The 24545-nt window shown below is 49.8% G+C and overlaps 1 protein-coding gene across 3 annotated transcripts in view; it reads left to right on the top strand.

Moving 5' to 3' along the window:
* The window catches only part of LOC146805577 (uncharacterized), a 54618-nt gene extending 46510 nt beyond the window's left edge, over positions 1-8108 (top strand). For all 3 annotated transcript variants that reach the window (XR_014967479.1, XM_085620528.1, XM_085620527.1), the window contains one exon: positions 6415-8108. Coding sequence is in view for 2 of the 3 variants with exons in the window: in XM_085620528.1 (XP_085476654.1) it covers positions 6415-6710 (296 nt within the window). In the remaining variant the exon portion in view is untranslated. The remainder of the gene's footprint in view (positions 1-6414) is intronic.
* Positions 8109-24545: the final 16437 nt, after the last annotated feature.

Genomic DNA, 24545 nt, shown 5'->3' with positions numbered 1-24545 from the left:
ACTCTTCCATGGCCAGAGGGACACTCATCTGAATAAAAGCGGGGGTTCCAGGGGACGAGGAGGAGGCGGTGGTGGATCCCGTCGGACGGTATATGCTACTCAGGGGTAGGCTAAATGGACAACCTATTCTGTTGGGTTCCATCTAAGCCCCTAACACCGACCAAAGCGCATTCCTCTGTAGCCTGACGACATTGCTGCCCCGATGGAAGGATGTTCCGTGGTTGCTGAGAGGTGATTTTAATTCTGTGTTGGGACGTCTCTCTTGATTGTTCCTTCCCCCCTCTGAATCGTACCACAGCCTCTTCAAATGCACAGTCCCTATGTATGGATGGGGCATTGGTCACTGACGGACATCTGGTGAAAATGTCAGCCTCACACTAGGGTTTATTCCTTTTATTTGCCGATCCACAAGTTGCACGTGCAGCTAGACCGTATTTTAACTTCAGCGGCCTTAGCCCCACTAATTCAGTCCACAGAATATCTAGGTTGGACACACTCGAACCACAACCCACAAATAATGCACCTGACATGGGAGGCCAGAGTGCCCCTGACACCAGCCTGGCACTTACAGATGGCGGTGCTGGAAGACCCGGAATTCCGGAGCTTGCTAGGGTCTGCGGTGAACGGATACTTTGACCTCAATACGGTCTTTGCGGAGTTAGTAATGACGGAATAGGAGGCATTTAAGGTGGTGACTAGAGGGCATTGCCTAGGGCACACATGGAGCATCCATAAACAACTTGACACATCCCTGTACGCCATCGAGCGACAATTGCTCCGACTAGAAACACTGGCCATTGACCGGTCTGATACACAAAAGCAACTTGATGACGCTAATGCTGAGCGAGAAGCGCTACTAGAAAGACTACGTTGTCACAATTACCTTGCGCATTTGGCCGGCTCACATTCTACAAATTATTGGCTTACCTAATCAGACAAGAACATCCTCAACACCCTATACAGCTGCTAGTAGATGAACTAGGGCATAGGAACTATACTCAGAGAGACATTCATGCAGTAATGACAGAACATTACACCAGGTTATATGCGTCCCAGCTGACTAGAAATAACCTTCACATTGAGTCAATTCTCTCCATAGTGGAGCTGCCCACACTGACGGTTGACCAAATCCTCACCCTAGACTCCCCCTTGACAGTGGACGAAATCCGCGATGCACTGCGGTCCCTGGCATCATGAAAGAGGCCGAGACCGGGCGAGCTCCCCACAGGGTTTTTCAGAACATATGTGGAGACACTAGTGACCCGACTACACTCCTTATACACCTTGGCAATCAATGACATGGCTCTACCACCTTCACTGTGTACGGCTAATGTGATCTCCCTCTTGAAGCCGGGTAAAGATCCAACCTCCCCCGGATCATATAGAACGATAGCGATATTAAGCGTCGACTATAAAATTTTAGCAAAGATCTTAGCTAACCGACTGGTGCCCCTCATTCCTACCCAGGTGCACCCCGACCAGAATGGGTTTGACCCTCACCGTAACACTGCACTGAACATCTGCCGTTACTTTTGGGTAGCCGAGTACGGCCCTATTAACTGGCCTCGATCGGGATGCATGCTGCTGGACCTCGAGAAGGCCTTTGAATTGCTCGACTGGAATTTCCTTTTCGCTACCCTGGCCCAGGATGGCATAGGGTCTAATTTCCTTAGTATGGTTAAGCTGCTATATAAACACCCAACCGTCCGTGTTCGGACACGAAGGCGAACTAGTTGTCTGTGGCATGGGATTCCCCCTTATCATCCCTGACCTCTGGACCCATCTGTCCTGTGCCTCATTCTTGTGGAGCCATGCCAGGAGTTTCTATGCCTTGTCTCCGACCTCATAGAGTCTACGTAACATCACCAGTCTCTGTTTTTTTAAGTTTTCCATGGCCATATTTTTATATTGTTGGCGTATGATGTCTGACAGTCAGGTGAGACCTGGGTCTGCTACTGTTATTATCCGTTCCTCAAGAGCTAGTATGTTCTGCTCTAACTCCTTCAATCGTTTAAATCAATTCTTTTTTTCCCAGGCTATCCAATTTTGGGCTTTTTCTCGCAAGACAGTCTTAAAAGCCTCCCATACTGTTACACCAGATGTTGTTGTTGAGGTAGATCTCTGTATCTGCTCTAATACCCCTTATTTCTCTGCCTTCTCTAAGATCCCATGCGTTAAGATGCCACTCTTGGCGGCGATTGTGTCTCTGCGTCCCCAATCTTATGATCAGACGGAAATGGTCAGATAGTCCCCTGGCGAGGTATTCCGCTTGTCCTACCTCTTTTATTTCATCTCCGGAAACAAAAATATAATCTAGCCTTGAGTATACGTTATGTGCCCCTGACTGGTAGATGTACTTACGTGTGTGTTGGTGGCAGTGTCTCCATATGTCCGTGAGCCCCAAGGTGGTGGCAAATCGTGTTAGTGGTGTAACACCCCTTGGTTCTCCATCCACCCTAGATCGGTCCACCAGTGTATTCATTACGTTGTTAAAGTCCCCTCCAATCAAGTGAAAGGAGGAGGGTGTGTCTAACAGGATATCCACGACCTTTCCAAGTGTTGGAGCCTGGAGTCTTGGGGGTGCATAGACACAGATCAGTGTTATAAATTGTCTTCCCCAGTGACCTGTAATCCCCACGTATCTGCCCATGGGGTCTATCCTTTGGTGCAGCATCATGCAAGGGGGGGGGCTCTTGCTCAGTAGAGCCACTCCGTGTGAGCCCTTGGAGTACCCGGCATGAGCCAACATCTTGTGGGCTACTCAGCCCAGAAATCCACATTGGGTCCCCTACAAATGCATCTTTTGGAGCATTATCACATCAGGGTGTTGTCTTTTAATATATTGTGTCTCTAGCCCTCTTTTAATTTTATCTCCCAGACCATTGACGCTCTATGTCAGTACTGTAAGAGTATTCCCTATACTGGATGTATCATGAGGGATGGTCTGTCAACTGTTTGTTCTCAAGCGTCGTAGACATGGAATGTGTTTGCCTTTGGTATTGTCTGTGTCCCAATGTGTCCTCTGCGACAAACAAGTAACTGTAACAAAACCCCAACTCCCCCCCAATCAACTCCCCTCCCTACCTCCCATATCCTCCCCTCAGCATCATATCATCCATCCCAGTAGAAACAGCAGTATGCCGGAGAAGATAGGGAGGTCTGTCGTCCACCTCCCAAGGAATTACACATCACCCAACAGTGTGCTTTCTAGTAGCAACTAAAGCATAAGTCAATGTTCACTAATGTACCTTCTCAGTTCAGCATGAGGGGGGGCGGCCCAGCAGAGAGTCTCGGGTATTGGGTGGTGCTCCTGCAGGTGTCAAGTTGCTTGACTCATTTTCTTTCGCCTCTAAGTTAATCAGTTTATTCGGTGGCAATTGTAAGTCAGATTGGACGTCTTGTTCCATAGCACACCACATGCTGATCGGGATGTAGTCGCCTAACAGACCACACACAAACCTTTTGAATTCCTGAAAGAATTGATCAATTTGAATCTAAACTGTGACATTAAGTACTGCTATTAATTTTTTTTTAAGCTTTGAGAAAGCCCTGGTCCAGATGACCTTGTAAGGGCGAAACACGTGTCGGCTGTTAAATGTTTCAAATTGCTCTTTGTAACACCCTGGACAATGATGAAAACTTTAACATCATAAATAAACAGCAAAACACAAAATCATTATTTTGAAACTCCGAAGTCGTTGTTTATATACTAACATCTAACCAGGAGGAGGACACACTCATATATTCCTAATTGTTCCATGGCGGTGATCTCTGTTGCCAGAGGGTGTATGCCCTCAGTTCCTGACGACGTTCCAGATTCTTCCAAATCTGAGTGAGTCTCCAAGGAGGTGGCTCCAATTGTGTGACAATTTGTCTCTGGGTCTTTATCTGTGTCCTTCTCTTCCAGTCGACTCTTGCTTTTGGAGTTATCCCGCAGGGCATAGGGCGTTCCTTTCTGTTCACGGTCCAGGCTGAGGTTTCTGGTGCGTTTTCGCCTTGTCGATGTTTGAGATGTCTGCTCATGGACGTGCTGAACGATTCGTCAGTTCAGATGTCTTTTGGGAGCAGAGATTTGGTCTTTCCTCTACCCAGGCCCATGCTTCCTCAGGTGTTTGAAAGAAATGTGCCTTACGCGAATAGATAACTTTTAGTTTTGCAGGAAGAGACGCATGTATTGCAACTAGAGAGCTAGGAGTTTCGCCTTGACCGAGTCGAAGGAGCATCTCTGGTGCTGAACGTCTCTGCTGTAGTCCGGAAAAATCATTATTTTTGCGTTTTCGTGTCTTATTTTGCCTTATAGTGCACTTCTTGCAGCACATTATTTCCTTCCACCCCTTCCAGAAAGCTAACAAAACGTAGATTGTTTCTGCTTGCTCTGTTTTCTGCATCTTCCACACACCATATGATATCTGCATTAGTAGTGTGGAGAGCTGATACCCCTTTCTGGAGATCACATACAGTGTCTTTCACCTCCAAGACCTGTGTTTCGACTTATGTTACCCTTTCTGACATCTTGCGAAGTCCCTGGCGCAAGAATCCCAACTTTCTGCATACCTCCCCGATTTTGTTTTCTAAGGCTTCTCTTGAGGTCTGAATCGCCTGTGTCTGGTCATAGTTTCCGCAGTCTCTGGCTGTTCATTCAGGACCTTTGTGAAACGATCTAATTTCCCCTGGCAGGGTGACTTTGGTTCTTTATCCTTGGTCATCTTGCCACTTTGCAGTGTGTTTGTGGGTCCGTGTATTTTGTTTGTGCACCAGTTTCCTGGCTGGTCTTCTTGGACCTTGGGGAATGCTAAGTATCTTTATTAGATTGTAGGGGGCCCCCTCTGCGCCAGGGGTACCTGAGTTATCTCTCTTTGGAATGAGCCCTCTGTGTCTGTCTGATTTTTTCTTTCTGGAAACGGGCATCTATATCTCGCTATAGCGCAACTGTCAGGAGGCCTCTTTTTTGTTTTGCTGTCTCTTGTCACTTAGTACTCCCCGCCATATGGAGCTGCCATTTTCTCCACCAGCTCTCTCCTATTTAGGCGGCGTTTCTAATTGGCGGGTTCATTGACCGGGTAGTGACATGGGCCCAAGCTTGCCTTTTATGTAGTGCTGCACTTTTACTAGCAATGCCAGGGGGACATCTCAGTTCCAGGAGTTACATAGCTACTCAGCCCCTCTCCTGCATGAACCTTGGGTCATCACCTTCATCATTTCCATGGTGTCTCAGATCAACAGGCAAACAAGTTGGGAGTTTCCTTTCCCTCTCTGTTTGTTTTTTGTGTGTTTTTTTTAAATATATATTTATTAAACCCTTCCGTCTTATGTCTTGTTTCCTTCTCCCTCTCCGGATCGGCTATCGATTAACCGACAGGGCTGGGCGTTCATTTCTGGATGCCTGTTGTTGCGGATGGGGATGGGCCTTTTTGTTTGGGTCTTATAGCGGCCTCCAGCTCCCTGTGGCATTCTCTACTTTGTGCGGCCGTGCAGCCCTTCTCTACCGCGTGGCTGTGACGTCGGCTCTCTATGGCACCGGAGCCTTTCCAGGGGCGGCTCGATGTCTTTTGATCCCTTTCGCCGCCTTAGGGGTAAGTCTTCTGCCCCTTCGACAGACCGCAGGGTTCCCTTCCGCAGTCTCGGACCCCCGCTCACCAGCTCGGCCTGAGCCCTAGACTAAGCCTGCATTCAGCTGCGCTGTCCCTCCCACCCACGCGCCCTATTTATTAACGCTACAGCGATGGAGTACAGGGGTGAGGCGGGGGTGGACAGGCTCTCCTGATCCGGCACTGCGACCAGCAAGGCTGTCGTTCTTACCCTACCAGGGCCAAGCTGTCTCTTCGTCAATCGGGGGCTTGACGGAAACCTCCTAAGCTTTATTGCTGCGGGGTGGTCGCCATCTTTCCCGTAGGCTGTCGGGGAAAGCCCTTCACCGGATCTCTTCTCTGGTCATTGATCGATGCTGGAGCCGCCGCCAGCTTTTTATTTATTAGTCACAGTCCTCCCCTAGTTCCTGGGGACTGTGTTATTTCTGTAGTTCGAGGCCAGATTGCTGTCAGATGGTTGGTCCTGGTAGGAGCTCCTCTACAATGCGTCTTACTCACCCATTGTTCAGGCCACGCCCCCTTAGTTCACCATTCATAACTACAAAGGCTAACCATTCAGAGGTGCGAAACAGTTCCTGGAGATACATAATGATGGCTAAGAGACAAGATCATTCATGATATAGGCGCTGTCATAGAGAATGACATAACTGTGATAAAATGTTTTCTGAAAATGTTGCATACATGCATGAGCTTATGCTATTGTTGAAGCAAAGTTTGAGAACCTTGAAGTAGGTGAAATCTGAAATCTTGGAAACTGTTTTGTGATCAAAGGTCCTAATCAGTCTGTTGACACAGATTCAATAAAACTGTGGATATGTCATTTCAGCATTATCCGAGGCAGGCGAAGGAGAAGGTGCAAGCCTCAGCGGAGAAGCAGCTTGCCACAGTGGTTCCGGTACTGACATCACCGAAATCGAGGAACCCAGTGGCCCACAGTGTGAGGAGAGTGCAGTGGAAGCCACCAGCAAATCTACATCTTCTTCTGAGGCCACCTCCAGCGAGTGCTCCCTAGTGGTGGCGGACCCAACAGGAAGTCTACAAACCGCATCCTTGTCTACCACCCAGAGTACCATCTCCACCCTCCCTCTTGCTCCCCCCAAGTTTGCCAAGCCCGCCCCCTAAAAGGGGTGGTGTCTCCTTCACTTCAGGCACCTCACCCCAGCCCCTGTTCCTCTGGCTGCGCTGAGTAAGGAGGCTATTGACCTTCCCAGGAACATCTCTGGTGGCCAGACTGCACTACTGAATTCCATCCAGGGGCTTGGCTGCCAATTAAAACAAATAGTAGCCTACCCGGAAGGTATTCACAGTGCTATGTCTGGCATACAGAGGTATTTTCAAAGTTTAGCCTCCTCACTGGCGGCAGCCTTCCAACCATCCCAACCCTGTGCCCGACCTCCCGCCCTGACCCATCTAAATTCCCTATTCCCAGACCTGTCCCAAGTATACTCACACCTTTGCACGCACCAATTCACATAGACACAAGCAGCACACACAAACACAAAAAACACAGACACGCAACAAAATAGATAGACACCAACCTCCAGCACAACCACAGACACTGCACCCACCACCACACACATCCATCACCACCAGCACACACCCAGACACAGGACCCACCACCACAGACACATCTACCTCCAAAAGCACACCACCAGACACCGCACCCACAACCACAGACAAATCCATCACCACCAACACACCCCAGACACTGCACCCACCACCCTAGACACATCCACCACAAGCACACCCACAGACACCGTACCCACCACCACAGCCACATTCACCACAACCACACCAAGTATCTTCACAGCACACATATCCACAAAACAGAAACGACAACACTCACCCATACAACACCCACCAACAAAGTAAGAAACACCCAAATATTCACAACATACACCAGACCCATAGACACATGCACCCTCAACAAACACATGCACTACAGATACGTCCACTCCTTCTACCTCCCACTCCAATTCACTCCCATTTTCCTTGTGAGTGTATTTTGTTTACCCTTGCCCTAAGCCCTGCCACACCCACCCCTCACAAATGCACTCCTAAACCTTTTAGCCCCTAACCCATCCTTTCCACATCCCAACCCACCCCTCAAAAGATTGGACCACCCCTACTACACACCAAGGTACTCCTAAAAAGACAAAGGCCCCATCCCAAAAGCAAGACCACCCTTTCCAAAATCACCCTCCTCCCAAACCCAAGACCAATTCTTCCAAAACCACACACCTCCCAAATCCAAGACCACCCCTCCCAAACACCCCCCCCAAACCCAAGGGCACCCCTCCCAAACACCCCTCTCCCAAGTAACATCTTTGAGGTTCCTGCTCTGCCCACTATATGCCCCTTCCCTGGAAGGTTCCCCAGGAAGTGCAATTGGAGGCAAGCTGAGTGCAACAACCCACCTGTGCACAGGACTTTGTTGGCACCATTTGGACTGCCATTTGCCTTGTTTAAAAGAAGTTGAGAGATTAATCTCATTGTGAATAAATCACATTTTTTCTTTTCACCAAGTTTGTCCTGGCATTAATTTTACTAGAAATGCGCAATCCATATTTTTCTTGAGCATGATGGCAGGAACTACTACATGCTTTTTAGATGTGTACTATGTAAAGTGCATGCACTGGTTCATATGGTATGTGATGGTCATTTGAATTTAGGTGCAACCATTCAACATGGTAGTGGACACTTACACCAACAAATAGATGTTGAGACATTATTTAAGGATATTTTACTATAGGTGTTTTGTTTCACCTTAATTACTATATATCACAAAAAGAGGGGGGATCTAGGAGCTAAAAGAGGTCCAGTGTCCATGCTCCCTAAATTCGATATCTAACACCAGGAGGACAAAGTTCCTATGGGCGGGTGCACAAAGTCACCAAGCCCTAAAAAAGAGAAAAAGGAAGAAAAGCAGAGTGTGAAAATTTCCTAGATTAGAAACCCACTCAAGAAACTGGAAGACCACTCTTTGTCCTCTATTGCCCTCACAAACCCCGAAGGGTGTCATGCTTCATCATCGGGCGGTTGCTCCTCGTAGGGCCGGCGCTGCAATTCCCTACGGGCCCCGCGAAGGGTCTCTTTATCGGAGATCTTTTGAGGACCACCGGATGGTGCATGTGGGTGTGTGGGGAGTGGGTTGGTTTTTTTTTTTTTTTTTTTTTTTTGAAACCGTTTATTACAAGACTCAAAGATATACAAATATGGGCCTACAACCTTCCGGCCGGCCGCTAGCAATGAAGGGAGCATACGATATACATTTATAAAACACATGGTGCTGCAGCAGAGCATGCATAGGAGTTAACATCGTTACGAGCCACACCATCCAGACCCCACTATACGGTTCCATTTTAAACTTAAAGAACAACAAGTACAAACAAACCCACAAGGCAATCCTCAATCGGAAATAGCGATCACGTGCTCCCCTAAAGGGGAAATCCTAGCCATCCATAGAAGTCTCAAGAGGGGGGAGAGATCAGAACTAGGGCTGGGGAAACCCAACGCCCAGGTGCCGGGGGGATGAGTTGGCTAAGGGGACGGGGCCGGCGACGGATCAGGCAATAACGGCGGAGCACAGATTCCCCCGCGGTAGGCATTCCAGGGGCCCCACACTTTCACCCATGTCCCAGGCTTACCTCTCGCCACATACACCACCTTTTCCCGAAACATGCACCAATCCATATGTTCCTTCCAGGCTGAGACAGTCGGGGGCCTCTGGGATCCCCACAATTGGGCAATATCACGCTTGGCAACCATATACCCCAGAGTCACCCACCACGTCTGCGGCACCGAATAGTCGGTAGGCTCCCACACATTCAACAGGCATCTCCTCGCTTCGGGCAACAGCGCCACATGCGTAACCACTCGCAGCACCTCATGCACACCACGCCAGAACCCCTCCACCTCCGGGCACTCCCACAGGATATGCAGAGAAGTCCCCAACGCACCACACCCACGCTTACACAAACCGTCCTCAGCATAGCCCATACGCAGGAGCTTTGGCCCCGTCATGTAAACCCTGTGGAGTATCTTGAGCTGGACGAAACGAAGGCGAGCCGGTATGGCCACCTCTTTCGGGGAGGCCACCGCGGAGGTCCAGTCCTCGTCGTCCAGCTCCAGCCCGTCGGCTACCCAAGCCCCACGAAGGGCAGTCAACAAGTCTGAGCGGTCGTTGATCAGTTTTTTGTAGATCAGTGAGATCGTGCTGTCCGGGATGTGTCCATCCAGCACTCTATCCTCCAGGGGGGAACACTCCGGGATGGAGGCAACGTCCGGAAAGACGGAGCCCAGCGCATGACGGACCTGCAAGTACCGAAAGTACTCGCTGCCCTGCAACTGAAATTCCGTCTGCAGCATCTCGAACGTTTTAAATCCTCCCCTCGTCCAGAGATCCCCCACTTTGCTAATGCCTATTATGTCCCACTTCTCAAAGCCCTTCGAGGTCCACAAGGAGCCCAACCGCTCAGACGCGTATAGTGGTGACGCCCGGGTCAAACGGTCCTTCCACCCCATAGCTGCATTGGCCGCATGCCACACTCGCACCATGACACGCGTGGGGCCCGTTAGGCGAGCGTCGGGCGCGCTAGAATAGAGCGCTTGATTATGGTCACCACCTGGAAGGAGCATCTTATCCATTTCAAATGCCGGGTTTAAGGCGGGCCCATATAGGCCCTGATTAATCGCCGCTAGCTGGGAGGCCCAATAGTACCGTTTGATATCCGGAAGGGCAATCCCCCCGTCATACCATGGGAGCGTCAGCTTCGCCAGGGCAATACGTGGCCTCCCGTCCCAGAACAGGCGGCGCTGCAAACTCTCCACTTCGCGGAAGTAGCGCGCTGGGACGAGGTCCATAGTGTTCTGCAACGCGTACAGGAAACGCGGCAGCGACATCATTTTAAACAATGCCGCCCGGCCGAGCGGCGAAAGCGGCAAACGCCGCCAGCGCGCGACATCCTCTTTCAGACGCTGGAGGGGGGGAAGCAAGTTCCGATCATACCGAGCCTCCGGGTCCAGAGTAATGAAGACACCCAGGTACCTAAATCCCTGCGGGGCGACCTGGATCGGACATCCCCGCGGGAGGATAGGAGCCTCCCCGGAGAGAACATACACACACGATTTAGCCCAGTTGATGACAAGACCGGAGTTACGACCGAATGAATGCAAAACATCAACCAGTACTATGAGTGATTTACGTGGGGAAGCTAGGTACAAAAGGATGTCATCAGCGTATAGGGATACGCGGTCCTCATACTCGGGGGTCCAGCGGAGACCACGGATGGAAGGCTCCCATCGCAGCCACTCCGCCAGGGGCTCCATGGCAAGTGCAAAGAGGAGCGGCGATAAGGGGCAGCCCTGCCGCGTGCCCCGGTCCAGCTCGAACGGAGCCGATACTCTTCCGTTCACCACCACCTGCGCCAATGGGCCCGAATATAGCAATTTGACCTAACTGATGAACCCTGGGCCAAATCCAAATTTCGCAAGCATCGCCCAGATGTATGGCCACTCAAGCGTGTCAAACGCCATGGTGGCGCCTAAGGACGCCAAAATGGCCGGCTCCCGTATAAACGGGACACGTGCGAGCACACCGTGCAAGCGCCGCAGATTAAGGGCTGTGTTGCGATGAGGAATAAAGCCGGACTGGTCCTGATGAACCAAATCGCCCACCACGCCGACCAGCCGATTGGCCAGTACCTTGGCGAGAATCTTGGGCTCCGCATTCAGTAGTGAAATGGGCCGATAGGATGTAACCCGGTCCCGAGGTCTCCCCTCCTTGTGGATGACCACGATGGTAGCCAGACGCTGGTCCAGCGGGAGGGAGCCCACCGAGTGTGCCGCCAGGAACATAGCCCGGAGGTGGGGTGCCAGCGTATCTGGTCGCAACTTGTACAACTCGATAGGGAGACCATTCGGACCCATGGCCTTGCCGGAAGCGACCGAGCGTATGGCGAGGGCGATTTCGTCGGAGGTGGGAGCGGCGTCCAGCAACACCCTGTCATCCCCGGAAAGGGACGGCAGCGCGATATCCCTGAGGAGGGCACGGGAATCCTCTTCCGAGCAAGGAGACACCGGGGAATACACCCCACGGAAATAATCCGCGAAACAGGAGACGATTTCTTCTGGCTCCGTTACACACACACCATCCGTTTTCTCAATCAGCGGGACCACACGATTCGCTCTCTCTTTTTTGTCCAACCACGCTATCAGTTTACCAGCCTTATCACCCACATCATACAGTCGCCCCTGTTGCTCTCTACTGAGACCCCTGGCCGCCTCCGTGACGAGGGCCCTATAAGCCGCTTGCTTGAGTTGGAGGACATGTAATGCGGCATCCGTCACCCCACCTTCTAAATTACCCTCCAACTCGGCTATTTCAGCCTCCATCCGGGTCACCTCCTCCCGCTCGCGCCTCCGTGCGTGGGAAATAAGGGATAGGGCTTCCCCTCGGAGTACTGCCTTGAAGGCCTCCCACAGCGGTACAGCCGAAGGCACGGACCCCACATTCTCATCAAAATATCGCTGAAGGGATTTAATCAATTCAGCGCGAATGGTGGGGTCGCGCAGGTACCAAGGATTGATTGGGACAACCCTACCCTCACCCCTCGGAAAGACATCAAAGTGCAGTAGGAGCGGGGAGTGGTCCGAAATACCCCGTGGCAAATGGCGCACCTCTCCCACCCTCCCAACATAGGCCGCCGGGACAAGGACATAGTCTAGTCGTGAGAGACTACCATGGGCTCCCGAATGGAAAGTGTACTGCAGCTGCGTGGGGTGTTTTAAACGCCAGCAGTCCACCAACCCAAATGTATCCAAGAGGCCGGGCAGCCACACCTGTGCCCGGGGGAGGTCCCTAGGGGGGTGACGATCCACAGTCCCAGATACCACCGCATTGAAATCCCCCCCACAACTAAAAGCCCCCCCGGAAGGCCAAGGAGAAGGCGCCCCAGGTCTGCAAAGGTGGTCGACTGCAGCCCCGGTGGGATGTATACTGACACAAGGACAACCACTTTGCCCTCCAGTCTTCCCACCAAGACCGTGTAACGTCCCCTGTCATCGTGGAGCACCTCATCAATCTCCAACGGGAGCGAGTTCCTCACCATGATGCCCACACCCCTTGAGCCAGACGTGAAGCCCGAGTGAGCCACTAGGCGATAGCCACGCCGATTCATGGCGCAGAAGGAGTTGCCAATGAGGTGTGTCTCCTGCAGAAAGACTACATCGGGCGAGATTCGCTTCAAAAACTGCAGGACCACACCTCGTTTGATCCTGTCCCCCAGTCCATTCACATTCCAAGACAACAAAGTTAATTCCGTACCCCCCATCATACACAGAAGCCATCATTCGTCCCCCGGAGAGCACTTTAGAACTAACACAAAAGTACGTTTGCCTTGTGATAAAAACGAACAACACCCCATCCCTACCCACCCACCCCAACAGAACTCCCCCCTCCCTGCACCCCTGCATGAGCCCGAACAGCCCCCCCAACGTGCAGTGTGCCTGTCGCCCCATATATAGTTAAACTAACTAAACCCCCTAGAGGAGGAGGGAGAACCCCCAACAGACCCAACACAACCTCCATAGGAGGGGAACTAACAAAGACTGACACAGAATCGAAAGTGGCATCATTTTCGTCCAGAGTGAGGCTCAATGTTAAACCCTCAGTCCTGATCCAGCGTGCCGTCTCCCCCCGCCGCCCCCCCCCCCCGCTCCCCTGATCACGATCCCCGGGCAGAGTATCGAGCCAGTCCCCGGCCGCTTCGGGACGATCAAAGAAGTGCGTGCGACCATCCACCTCCACTCGCAGCTTAGCTGGGAAGAGCATGGCGTATTTGAGGTTTAGGTCCCGAAGATGGCGTTTGACGCCTAGGAAGCTCAGTCTCTGCTTCTGGACCGCTGGGGTGAAATCAGGGTAAAAATTTACCTCCATATTGTCAAACTTGACCGGTCCATGCAGTCTGGATGTTTGCAGGATAGCGTCTCTGTCCCGAAAATTGAAAATCCGGGCAATGAGAGGTCTCGGAGGGGCTCCGACCTTCGGCCTTCCCCCGGGAACCCTGTGGGCCCTCTCCACAGCGAAGAATTTACTCAGCCCCCGTGGCTGGAGATGGGTAGCAATCAGGTCCTCCACAAAGAGATCCGCCGCCGCCTCCTCACGTCCCTCAGGCACCCCGATGATGCGGATGTTGTTCCTCCGTGCCCGACTCTCAGAGTCCTCCAGGCGGCGATCCATAAGCGCACTCGCCTGACTAAGCCGGCGCACCTCTGTTTGTAAGGCCGCCACATCTGTCGTTAGGCCCGATGCGGAGTGGGCCAAGGAATCCACTCGGTCGTTGGTTTTGGAAAGATCGGCCCTCACCAGGCCAACATCCACGAGGACCGAGTCGATCTTCTGCGCCAGTGTATCAAACCGCTGGCCCACCGAGGCCTTCATCTCGGCAATGGCGCCCATGATATCTCGCAGAGTCAGATCTGCGGGCAGGTCTGGGGCATCAGGAGGGCCCTCAGGGGACTTGCGCGGTCCATCGGGAGATCCCTTCTGGAGGGTATAGCGGTCCATACTATTAGCCTGATGGACGGCGCCACGCCGGGCCGATTTGGTCTTTGCCCGGTCTCCATCTTGTTTCGTGGCCATGGCCATGGCCTCCAATCTCTCAGTCGCACCAGCCACGTCGTGTGAAGCAGGAAAGCAGGGCCACGAGCTCCGGGGGGGGCCACCTCAGAGCAGCGGGGTGGATCACAGCCTGCAGGCAGGCAGGGCCTCCCAGCAAGGCCACACCAACACCAAGGGCTCCGCAACCCAACCTCGCAGAGACGGCAAGGGGGTGCGAAAGCGAAAGTGCGGGGTACGCGAGCCGCCAGGCCCTGCCTGCCGCTGTTGTTCACTTTGTCACTGGATCACCCCACAGCGCAAATCCGGGGTCCGGCGAGGAGAAGGCCGCAAACCTCAATCGGTGCTCACTCCGGTGTCCGAGGTCCGATTCGGAAGCGGGAAACGGGTGCCACCTCAGCTCAGGTTCACCAACATAGTCCCCTCATCCAGGGCAGGATAATTTCAGGATAATCGTAGGAGGTTGCGGAGGTCCTCGGGAGCCTCGCACCTACGCGGCCATCTTGGTTGCGCGCTAGCTGCTTCCTCGGGGAGTGGGTTGTTGATGGAGGGTAAATGAAGTGCGTGCTAGATGGTGTGAAAAATATGTAAAAAAAGGGTCATCATGCAGCAAATTTTATTAGATGTACCCTTAGCAGGCTTTGGACTGCTGGAAAATTATGACCCTAGATGCACGCTATGCCCTGGGGTCATAGGTCATAGGTCAGTCATAGGTCACCTTAATTACTGACATATGCATTGCACCATGTAATATTATGTGCAAATTGAAATTGTACATATTACGGGACTTGCACTACACAAGGGTTAATGTTGCATGGTTGATTATGTAGAGTGTTTCAGATTTGGGACTGCCATTGATTTTCCAGGTAATCTATGAGGTTAGGGTTACAGCTTGCCTATTGCAATTTCTACATGATGTTACATCGCACAATGATGTGTCATGCATATTTTTTATTGTGACATTTTTCGTACTTTATTTACACACACCTGTATGGTAAGTTTTTGATTTTTGATTTGATATAATTTTTTGTGCAAGTGTCCTTTTTAGGTCTCGTCTAGCGTTGCAGTGCGCATACGCTGCTTGCTCTGCTAGGCCTCTTGTAATCGAGGAGATTTTAGAAGTGGATTGGAAGCCCCGCCCATCTTTTTTATTGGCGGGCGTCATCGTTTATGGTAAACGCTCGCTCCCTATTTGAAATGAGGCTTATTTGTTACCGCCCTGTCTCCTTTTCAGCTCGCCCATCCGGACTGGATCGTGTACTTGCGGCGTGACATGGTGGGCTTTACTGGTGGGTGAGCTCTATTTTTAAAATAGACACTGATCGGAACAATGGCGGCTGCAGCGCTATGCGCCCGAAATTGTATGTTTTTATTTCTAGGGACACCGTGCTCTGTTTATTTTTATGCTTTTTTAAAAGTTTAAAACTGAGCGCTGCGCCGCTATAAGGACACCGCGCTCGGTTCCTTTATATTGTTTTTTTAACTTTAACACTGAGCGCAGTGCCCGCTTCAAGGACACCGCGCTCAGTGTTACCGTTAAAAAAAATGAAAAACTAGCACGTGTCCTGGAAGCGGCGCCGCGCTCAATTTTAAACTTAAAAGTGGAGCCGAAATGGTTAACAGGTGCCCTGGAGGAGGTTACCACATTCCATCTGCCCAAGAGCACACACTTTACAGCCTTCTGCTTGACCTAATCAAAGACTTCTGTCCTCCAGGGCTCTGCCAAGTTTTCTCAGTGGTAATGCGCCTAGTGGTCAACGGGCCGACAACCGGCTTTTCGCTCGTACTCACTCCAGCTTTCTTTCTTACTCCTCCAATCTTCCTCTCTTCTCTTTTCATCGCTCACTTTTCCTCTCTGCAGTCTCCCATACTCTTCTTTTGATCTCGAATATATATGTATATATATATCACGACCACAATCCTGACATCAAGAGTGTTTGTTTAAAAAAACAAAAGCAGGAACGGACCACCACGCAGGCAGAAATTCTTTTGTGTGCTTTTTAGGTCTCGGCTAGCGAAGGCTGCGCTTACGCAGTCTTGCTTGCGAGATTTAATGCCTTTCAGTAGTGGGCTTGAACCCGCCCCTCTTCTCCATTGGCTGGCTTCCTAAACGGAGGCCAGCCATTGGAGGAGAGGGGCGTCTGTCCATTTAAGCCCCGTATTTTTAGGATTCGGGGGCGTGTTTTTTACTTTCTTTCTCTCCTCTGGAATGTAAACATTCCAGCCAATGGCAAGAGGAGAGGAAGAAAAACACGCCCCCGAATCTGAAAATGACGCTGCGTTTCTCCGAGGCATTTCTGCTTGACCTCGGAGAAAGATGGTGGCGCTCGCTCCCTCTCCTCGGGCCGATTTCTCCTCGTTTCTATTTTATTGTAAAAACATAGTACCCTCCTCCCCTGCAGCTCAGGTCTCCCTGCCGCCGTGTTATCGGTCGCGAGCCCGGAGCAGGCACAGAGGCTGCAGAGATTCGCCCCGAACGGCCCGAGCCCTTTCCGCCAGCAGCTTCGCGCAGGCATCCGAGAGTGACGAACCATGAAGCTGCAGCGGGGGGGGGGGGGGGGGGAGCCTTTGTGCTGTCCACTCTGCGAGCTGCCTTATCCTCTTTCTATTTATATGTGCCGGGGTTGCTAGCGTGTCACGCTTCTTGCCACCAGCGCTCCTGACCCGGGAGGTGAGTAGGGTGTTAGAGCAAGCTGCAGTCTTTCAGATACCTGGGGATTATGTTCAGGAGCCCACAGTGACGAGCAGGGTTTCTTATTCCCCAGCACCCCGATAGCCAGTGACCAGTGGGTGTGCAGGGTCCCGTGCTTTGCAGTGGACAATGCGGTGCTCAAGACAAATGCGAAAGCTTGAGAAATGACCGCCAGACAATGCATATGGAGCCCGATTGTATTGTATTTGTAACCGCCTACAGCTGCTTGTTGTGTTATCTTTACTGCTTGTGACTGCTTTGGCTGTCGGTAGGAAGGTTGCTGTTGTGCTAATAGTATTGACAGTAGTGGGGGAGGGGTAGGCTGTGGCTGCAATGTGTGGGTTTACTGTGTCACCTATACTAGGAGTTTGTGTGTATAATCTGGGTGCAGTACTGTGTGTGGTGGCTCTCTGTAGTACTCTGCACACGGAAACAGCAGTACTAGCACAAGCATCCCTTTTGTGTGCCCACACACCCTAGCTGCATTACTAGTAGTGTGAATGTGTGCATTACTCTGGTTATGGGCACCTTGTGTATCTATTAGCTGGCTGCGGTGCTATCAGCATGGTGGGTGTGCGCCCCGCTGCAGTGCTTGCCGTGAAGGCAACCATCACGGATGCATTACTGCTACTGACAATGGGTGCAGTGCTGACCCCGGCTGTAGTGTAACCGCATGTTCGTGAATATTCTGGACTAGCAGCATGTGCTCTGGCTGTGGTACTAGTAGTTTGTGTTCGCTACTTTGACAGCAGTGCTAGTAATTTGTGGATATCTCTACACGTGCATACTATGGCTGTAAAGCAGACATTGTGTACACTGCTGGGGGTGTGTGTGTGACCATCCATAGGTACGTGACGGCTATGTGTCTAGTCAGTGTTACTAACTGCGCACCAGCACTGCTACATTTGCATGCAAACAATAAATCTTGAGCCTCCACAAAGATGAATATTTAATAAACCTACAGCTGTAATTGAAAATACAGGACTTTTCATCATATTTCTGGTGAGTATCCCATCAGACGCTTCAAATAACTACCTTTCTCTGTCCACAAAAGAAGCAGCCTGGTGCGTGGCATATATTTCTTTGTTTGGACGGTAATCTATCATCTCTCTGTGCTGGTCAGGGCACATGCCTTCTGGATGCTGTTCAACGAGAAGGTTTGTTATCTGTGAGGTGCACTGGCACCGACTGAATAGTGTCCTAGTTGCATGCCGAACAGAAGTCCAGGAGGACTTGATTCAGGCCACATTTTTCAGGATGCCTCCTGAAAGTCAACGAGATTCGCATGAGTTGTTTCTATGCACACATACTTTATGTGGATATCCAGAAGATGTGGAATTTATCAGTTTGGGTGAATGGGCGAGGGGCGGGGCATGGATATGCATGCGGTGTGGCTTTGCTTTTATTTGATAATGCATGGACAGATATAGGGGTCAGGCAGACTTGTTTCACCAGCCCTCCTTCCTATGAAAAAAAGCTCTGTTCAGTAGGGTTTACCACTTGTTGCGTGAGTTATAGTTGCCCGCACTAACTAGAACGGGGGAATTTCATTGTTTTTTTATCAGTAAAATTTCCAGCTAACTATAACATGTGTGAAACCTATGGTTTTTTCACTGAATTTGCAAGGTTTTTTAAATGCTAATTCCTAACTATAACGTGTGTGAAACCTATGGTTTTTTCAGTGAATTTGTACGGTTTTTTAAATGCTAAGTTACTTTACGCCATTCGTGGCGTGCGCGCCCACTTAACGCAGTTCGTTCCGTGCGCGCACGGTGCGCTTCGCGCACCACGCGCCCACTTTACGCAGTTAGTGCCGTGCACGCACGGTGGGCACGCGGTGCGCTACGTGCACCGCATGCCCACGTACGCTACATGGGCCATGTACGCACGATGCGCTTCGCGCACCGTGCGCACATGGAGGACATATGATGCGCTTCGTTGTGAAAGGTAATATTTTAATTTTTCACAAAGGGAATATGCCATGCACAAATGGTGCCCTTCAGGCACCATTTGCACACGGGGTGGAGAGAGTATGGATAAATTTTGCGCTTCGTTGTGAAAGGTAATATTTTAATTTTTCACATCATTAAGATGCCATGCACAAATGGTACCCTTCGGGCAACAATTGCACACGGGGTGGGGAGAGTATGGATAATTTTTTTTTTTTAATTAATTTGTACCGTACGCGTACGGTAAGCGTAATCGGCGAAATTATCGAAAAAATAAAAATTCCGTTTTTGGCCTTGTGGGGTCTTTGAGGACTCCGTCAACATGGCTGGGTGCTTAGGAGCTGTCTAAACAGCCCCTTTACATGTTTTTGGCCTTTGTTTTTTAAGCCCCTCTCAGACTGCGAGAGAGAAAATGGCGGCCGCCGCTTCCTGGTTTCGACCGATTCGAATGTTTACTAAGATCTAACAGCCAATCAGAATCGCGCTCGCGCACGTCACCGTACGCGTACGGTAAGCGCACCGTAAGCGCACCGTAAGCTGGCTCAGATATATATATTGATTTAAAGGCCTTTTTCTCAGAATCTACTGAACAGATTTACACCAAACCTACAAAAGGCACTTCCTTGACCTGAGGACTACCTCTCTGCCAAATTTCAAGTAATTCTGTTCAGCCGTTCGGGCTGTAGCTTGGACTAAAGGTCCTATGGAAAAATGCATGGGGAAAACGCGTTTTGGGACCCCCCTTTTATCTCAGCCCCAGCTCGACGAATCCCCCCGAGACTTTTAGGGTAGGAGCGGAGCGTAGCGCCCCATTAGTTTTGAAAATTTCGCGAGGATTCGTCGACCGGCGCCAAAGTTATTCCAAATAGAATGTTGCGGTTTTCCTATGGAAACAGGGTCCTAACTATAACTACCTACTGGCGACCGCCAGTAGGTAATATATATATATATTCACTGAAAAAACCATAGGTTTCACACATGTTATAGTTAGCTGGACATTTTACTGATAAAAAACCAATGAAATTCCCCCGTTATAGTTAGTGCAGGCAACTATAACTCACGCGACCGCAATCCTCTGCTGATGCTAATACTGTATTTAGACACTTATTTGCCCATGTCTTCTTCCATTAAATTTTAGCTATACATATATTACAAATATTTTTTTTTCATAAAGACACATATGTCATCAGCAAAGGATTGCGGTCGCGTGAGTTATAGTTGCCTGCACTAACTATAACGGGGGAAATTCATTGGTTTTTTATCAGTAAAATGTCCAGCTAACTATAACATGTGTGAAACCTATGGTTTTTTCACTGAATTTGCAAGGTTTTTTAAATGCTAATTCCTAACTATAACGTGTGTGAAACCTATGGTTTTTTCAGTGAATTTGTACGTTTTTTTAAATGCTAAGTTACTTTACGCCATTCGTGGTGTGCGCGCCCACTTTACGCAGTTAGTGCCGTGCACGCACGGTGGGCACGCGGTGCGCTACGCGCACCGCGTGCCCACGTTACGCTGGATCGGCCATGTACGCACGATGCGCTTCGTGCACCGTGCGCACATGGAGGACATATTAAGCGCTTCGTTCAGAAAGGTAATTCTTTTATAAATTTCGAATGAGCACATATGCTACGCGCACCGTGTGCCCACGTTACGCTGGATGGGCCATGTACGCACGATGCGCTTCGCGCACCGTGCGCACATGGAGGACATATTATGCGCTTCGTTCAGAAAGGTAATTCTTTTATAATTTACGAATAAGCCTAATATGCCATGCACAAATGATGCCCTTCGGGCGCCCTTTGCATACGGGGTGAGGAGAGTGTGGATAATTTTTTTTTTTATTATAATTTTTACCGTACGCGTACGGTAAGCGTAATCGGCGATTTTTCAAAAAAAAAAATTGAATTTTTGGCCTTGGGGGTTCTTTGGGGAGACCTTCATCAAGGCTAGGTGGTTAGGAGCTGTCTAAACAGCCCCTTTACATGTTTTTAAACCTTTGTTTTTCCTCCCCCCCTCAGAGTGCGAGAGAGAAAACCGTAAGCGCACGGTAAGCGCACCGTAAGCTGCCACAGATATATATATTGATTTAAATGCTATTTTCTCAGGATGTACTGAACAGATTTACACCAAACCTACAAAAGGCACTTCCTTGACCTGTAGACTACCTCTCTGCCAAATTTCAAGTAACTCTGTTCAGCCGTTCGGGCTGTAGCTGTGTCTAAAGGTCCTATGGAAAAATGCATGGGAAAAACGCGTTTTGGGACCCCCCTTTTTTCTCAGCCCCCGCTTGACGAATCCCCCCGAGACTTTCAGGGTAGAAGCGGAGCGTAGCGCCCCACCTATTTTGAAAATTTCGCGAGGATTCGTCGACCGGCGCCAAAGTTATTCCAAATAGAATGTTGCGGTTTTCCTATGGAAACAGGGTCCTAACTATAACTATCTACTGGCGACCGCCAGTAGATAATAAATATATATATATATATATATATATATATATATATATATATATATATATATATATATATATATATATATATATAACGAGCGATATAACGAGCGGCCACTCCATTCCGGAGAGGCTGTTAACAGGATTTACCGGGCCTATTGAATTAAACCTGTTCATTTTGCGGGTGAAACTCTGGGTGAAAGCCTGCAGGAGTCCGTGCGCACACAGGCTACGGTGGCTATTAGTTTGCATTTACGCCACTGAGCCTTGCCTTTACACCCATGTGCACGCCCATTTCTCTGGACGGCGAGCACGCACCTTTTCCCCTGCTCACAACCAGGGCCCTCTCTCCCACACACATCGCTGCCTCCCCACACAGTTTCTCCCTCCTATACACGTTCTGTCATCGCACCCACATACAGCCTGTACCCTCCCCCTTGACCCAAGCATGTACCCCCTCTCATCCACACACAATCATCACCCCCTCCTTCCTCCTTTCCCTGCCGTCAGCCGGCCCCTTTACTCCTCCAAACACTCTTCTCCGTTCTCCCCCACACGCTGCCAGTCCGTTCACCCCCTCACATCCACATTTTTCTGTCTACACACAATAAACGCTCCCCCTCACTTCACCCCTTCAGAGCAATCTCCCACACCCCGCTATACGGCCTTTTCGCTCTCTCTTCTTTTACAAGGGTCCCCCATTTACCTGTACCCACTCTCCTCCTCACACAGCCTTCACCCCCCTTTGCTCTCTCCCCACTCTTCTCCTTCATTCCTCCGTACACCGGTTGACAGCAACCTAGTTGCCCAAACATCAGAGATTCATTTATTTTATGCATGTGTGAGAGAAAAAGTATCGCCTGTCTTGGGATGTTAGTGCACCACGGCATTCTATATCTAACACATTTACAATTAAAAAAGCATGTGCAATGCAATAGGTCTCGCATTTGCAAGAGTCTGAGCTATTGACATTGTAAATTACAATGCCTTTTATTTATGTGTTGGTTTTTAAAGCCTAAATAAAAGGCATTGTCATTTACACTGCCAATAGCTTAAACTCCCGCAAATGCACGACCTATTGCATTGCAAATGCTTGTGTTACTGAGGGCCGGTTTTGCAGCCCCCAGTCACAAAACCAGTGTCCCTCTCCTCCAGCCTCCAGCCCGATGCCCATTACACCAGTCTTGTCTTGGTACCTGGACCTGTTTGTTTTCACAGTCCCACTCTGGATGGGGTACACATGTGGCTCTGGTGCTGGGGTGTCACAGAACTAGACACCTCGGGCTGCTTTTATATTCTTAAAAAAGGTAAACAGTATTTTTAGGAAAAGCACATCCATGAACACAGACAGAGCAGCAGTACACATTTTATAAAATAAAATAAGGAAAACAGCTGACAAGACATTAAATGTTTCCTGCAGTGATTTTTAGGTCGAGCTTAGCGGCAGCACGCATGCGTTGCTTGCTCTGCGAGGCATGCTGCATTAGCGTATGCACTGGAAATCCTGCCCACTCTCCGACGGCTTGTTGTCCCTCCATGGTACCGCCTTGTCTGCATTTGTTACCGCCCATAAGGACTGGACCTTTTACTTGGTTTGTTACACGGTCTGCATTATAAGTGGGTGAGCACTATTTTGTTTATTGACACTGATGCGGACGATAGCGGCTGCTTTTTAGGTGTCGCTGAGCCCAGCGCATGTGCTGGCTCGGAGAGACATTTAGTATGTGAGATTTTTTAAGTGCTGCTGGCTGGCCTAGCACTTGCGTGCACGCTCACATGCACGCGCGCAGCCGCCATGCGCTAGGCCAGCCAGCAGCACTCATGAACGCCTTTCTGCATCATCGCGATCACTTTCGCTTTCACAGCGATCGTGATCGCGATGACTTTCGTAGCCAATGCTTGTTTTTTTTTTTATTGCGCGTGCACAACTCCCATTTGCAAGCTCGTCTTTATCCTTCAGGGTGGAGAGCTTGGCTATTGCAGAATTGATGGATTTTTTTAGAAGCATCATATGTGATTGGCAGCACCCATAGGTTTCCAACTTGCAGGTTTGCTAGAGATTGGTCTAAATACTCTTTGAAACTGCTGCTGTTAGTGCCGCTTGTGTTATAGGTTGCTGATCGCAGAAAGTTATTTAATGTGTTAGTCCCGCATGTTTAATTTGAAACAACACTTAACTTTTGCGCCCTGCCTGCCACTTAAATCCCTCATAAGACCGAACTTCAAGCCTACAAATGGTAATCAGTGGGCCAGCTCTAAGCCTATTACATTTTTGTCATGGTCCACAAGAGATCTTTCGCAAATAGACAGCCAGGCTGTCTGTGAGCAAGACTTAAAATGGGTATACGTCTTGGACTGTAAGCTGTGTAATGGACTGTTTTCCTATAAGCTACATCTCCCGCCATCTCCTATCTGGCCCTCAATGAACAGCAGCAATGTTTTACTTAAACAAAGTAAGTAATTTAAACTTCCAATAAGTCAACAACACAGTGTTTCTCCATATATTACCACCAATCCACCACCTTCATTTTGTAACCCTTCTTACTTGAGTGCGCAATAAACGCTTTCTGTGCCAGAAGGCTAATGGCAGAACTCAACTTCTAATTTTAAAACTAATAGGAAGCACAAAGGCCCGAGCTTGCAGAGACCACGTTCTTGAATGATGGAGGAGTGTGGACAGCAAAGCAAACTTGGGTTCGCGAACATAAAAGGGTACTTTTCTTTACTAAAACATTTCAACATTGTTTTTAGCCCGATTTTGAAAACAAGTGTTTCCTTAACAGTAACCCTATCACTCGAAGTACATAAGCTCTGTCTTATTCTCAACAACGGAGTATTACGACCCCAGTGCCCTTATTAGGAGTGGCCACATAATGCCAATGCAGTGGATAACAGCATGCAGCTTAGATAAGGCCAAAGCCAATAGGTCATGCCTATAAAAGCGATTGGCTTTAGCAAGGTTTTTTAGCCATGCGGTAGAGCAGTGCAGAAAGACAAAATAATTCACACTAGCACTATGACACGGCCAGCACTAATGAGGGAGGTTCTTACCTCTTGCCTAGGCAGCGATTGCACAGTCTCTTCGATACATGCTGTATTCAGGAAAGAACTTGAGGCTCCGTCCATTTTCTGCCCATCTTTTCAATTGGCTCCAGTTACTGTCCTTTCTAAATGGTTGCTTTTGATTCCTGAATAGGCTTAGTAGTCCCTCCTTTGTACCGCCAGGGACTATCCCCAGTTAGAAACATTT

Source organism: Triturus cristatus, chromosome 8 (assembly GCF_964204655.1).
Source record: "Triturus cristatus chromosome 8, aTriCri1.1, whole genome shotgun sequence".
Classification (NCBI taxonomy): Eukaryota; Metazoa; Chordata; class Amphibia; order Caudata; family Salamandridae; genus Triturus; species Triturus cristatus.
Note: the sequence above shows the minus strand (reverse complement) of the source record. Positions and strands in the feature narration are given on the sequence as shown.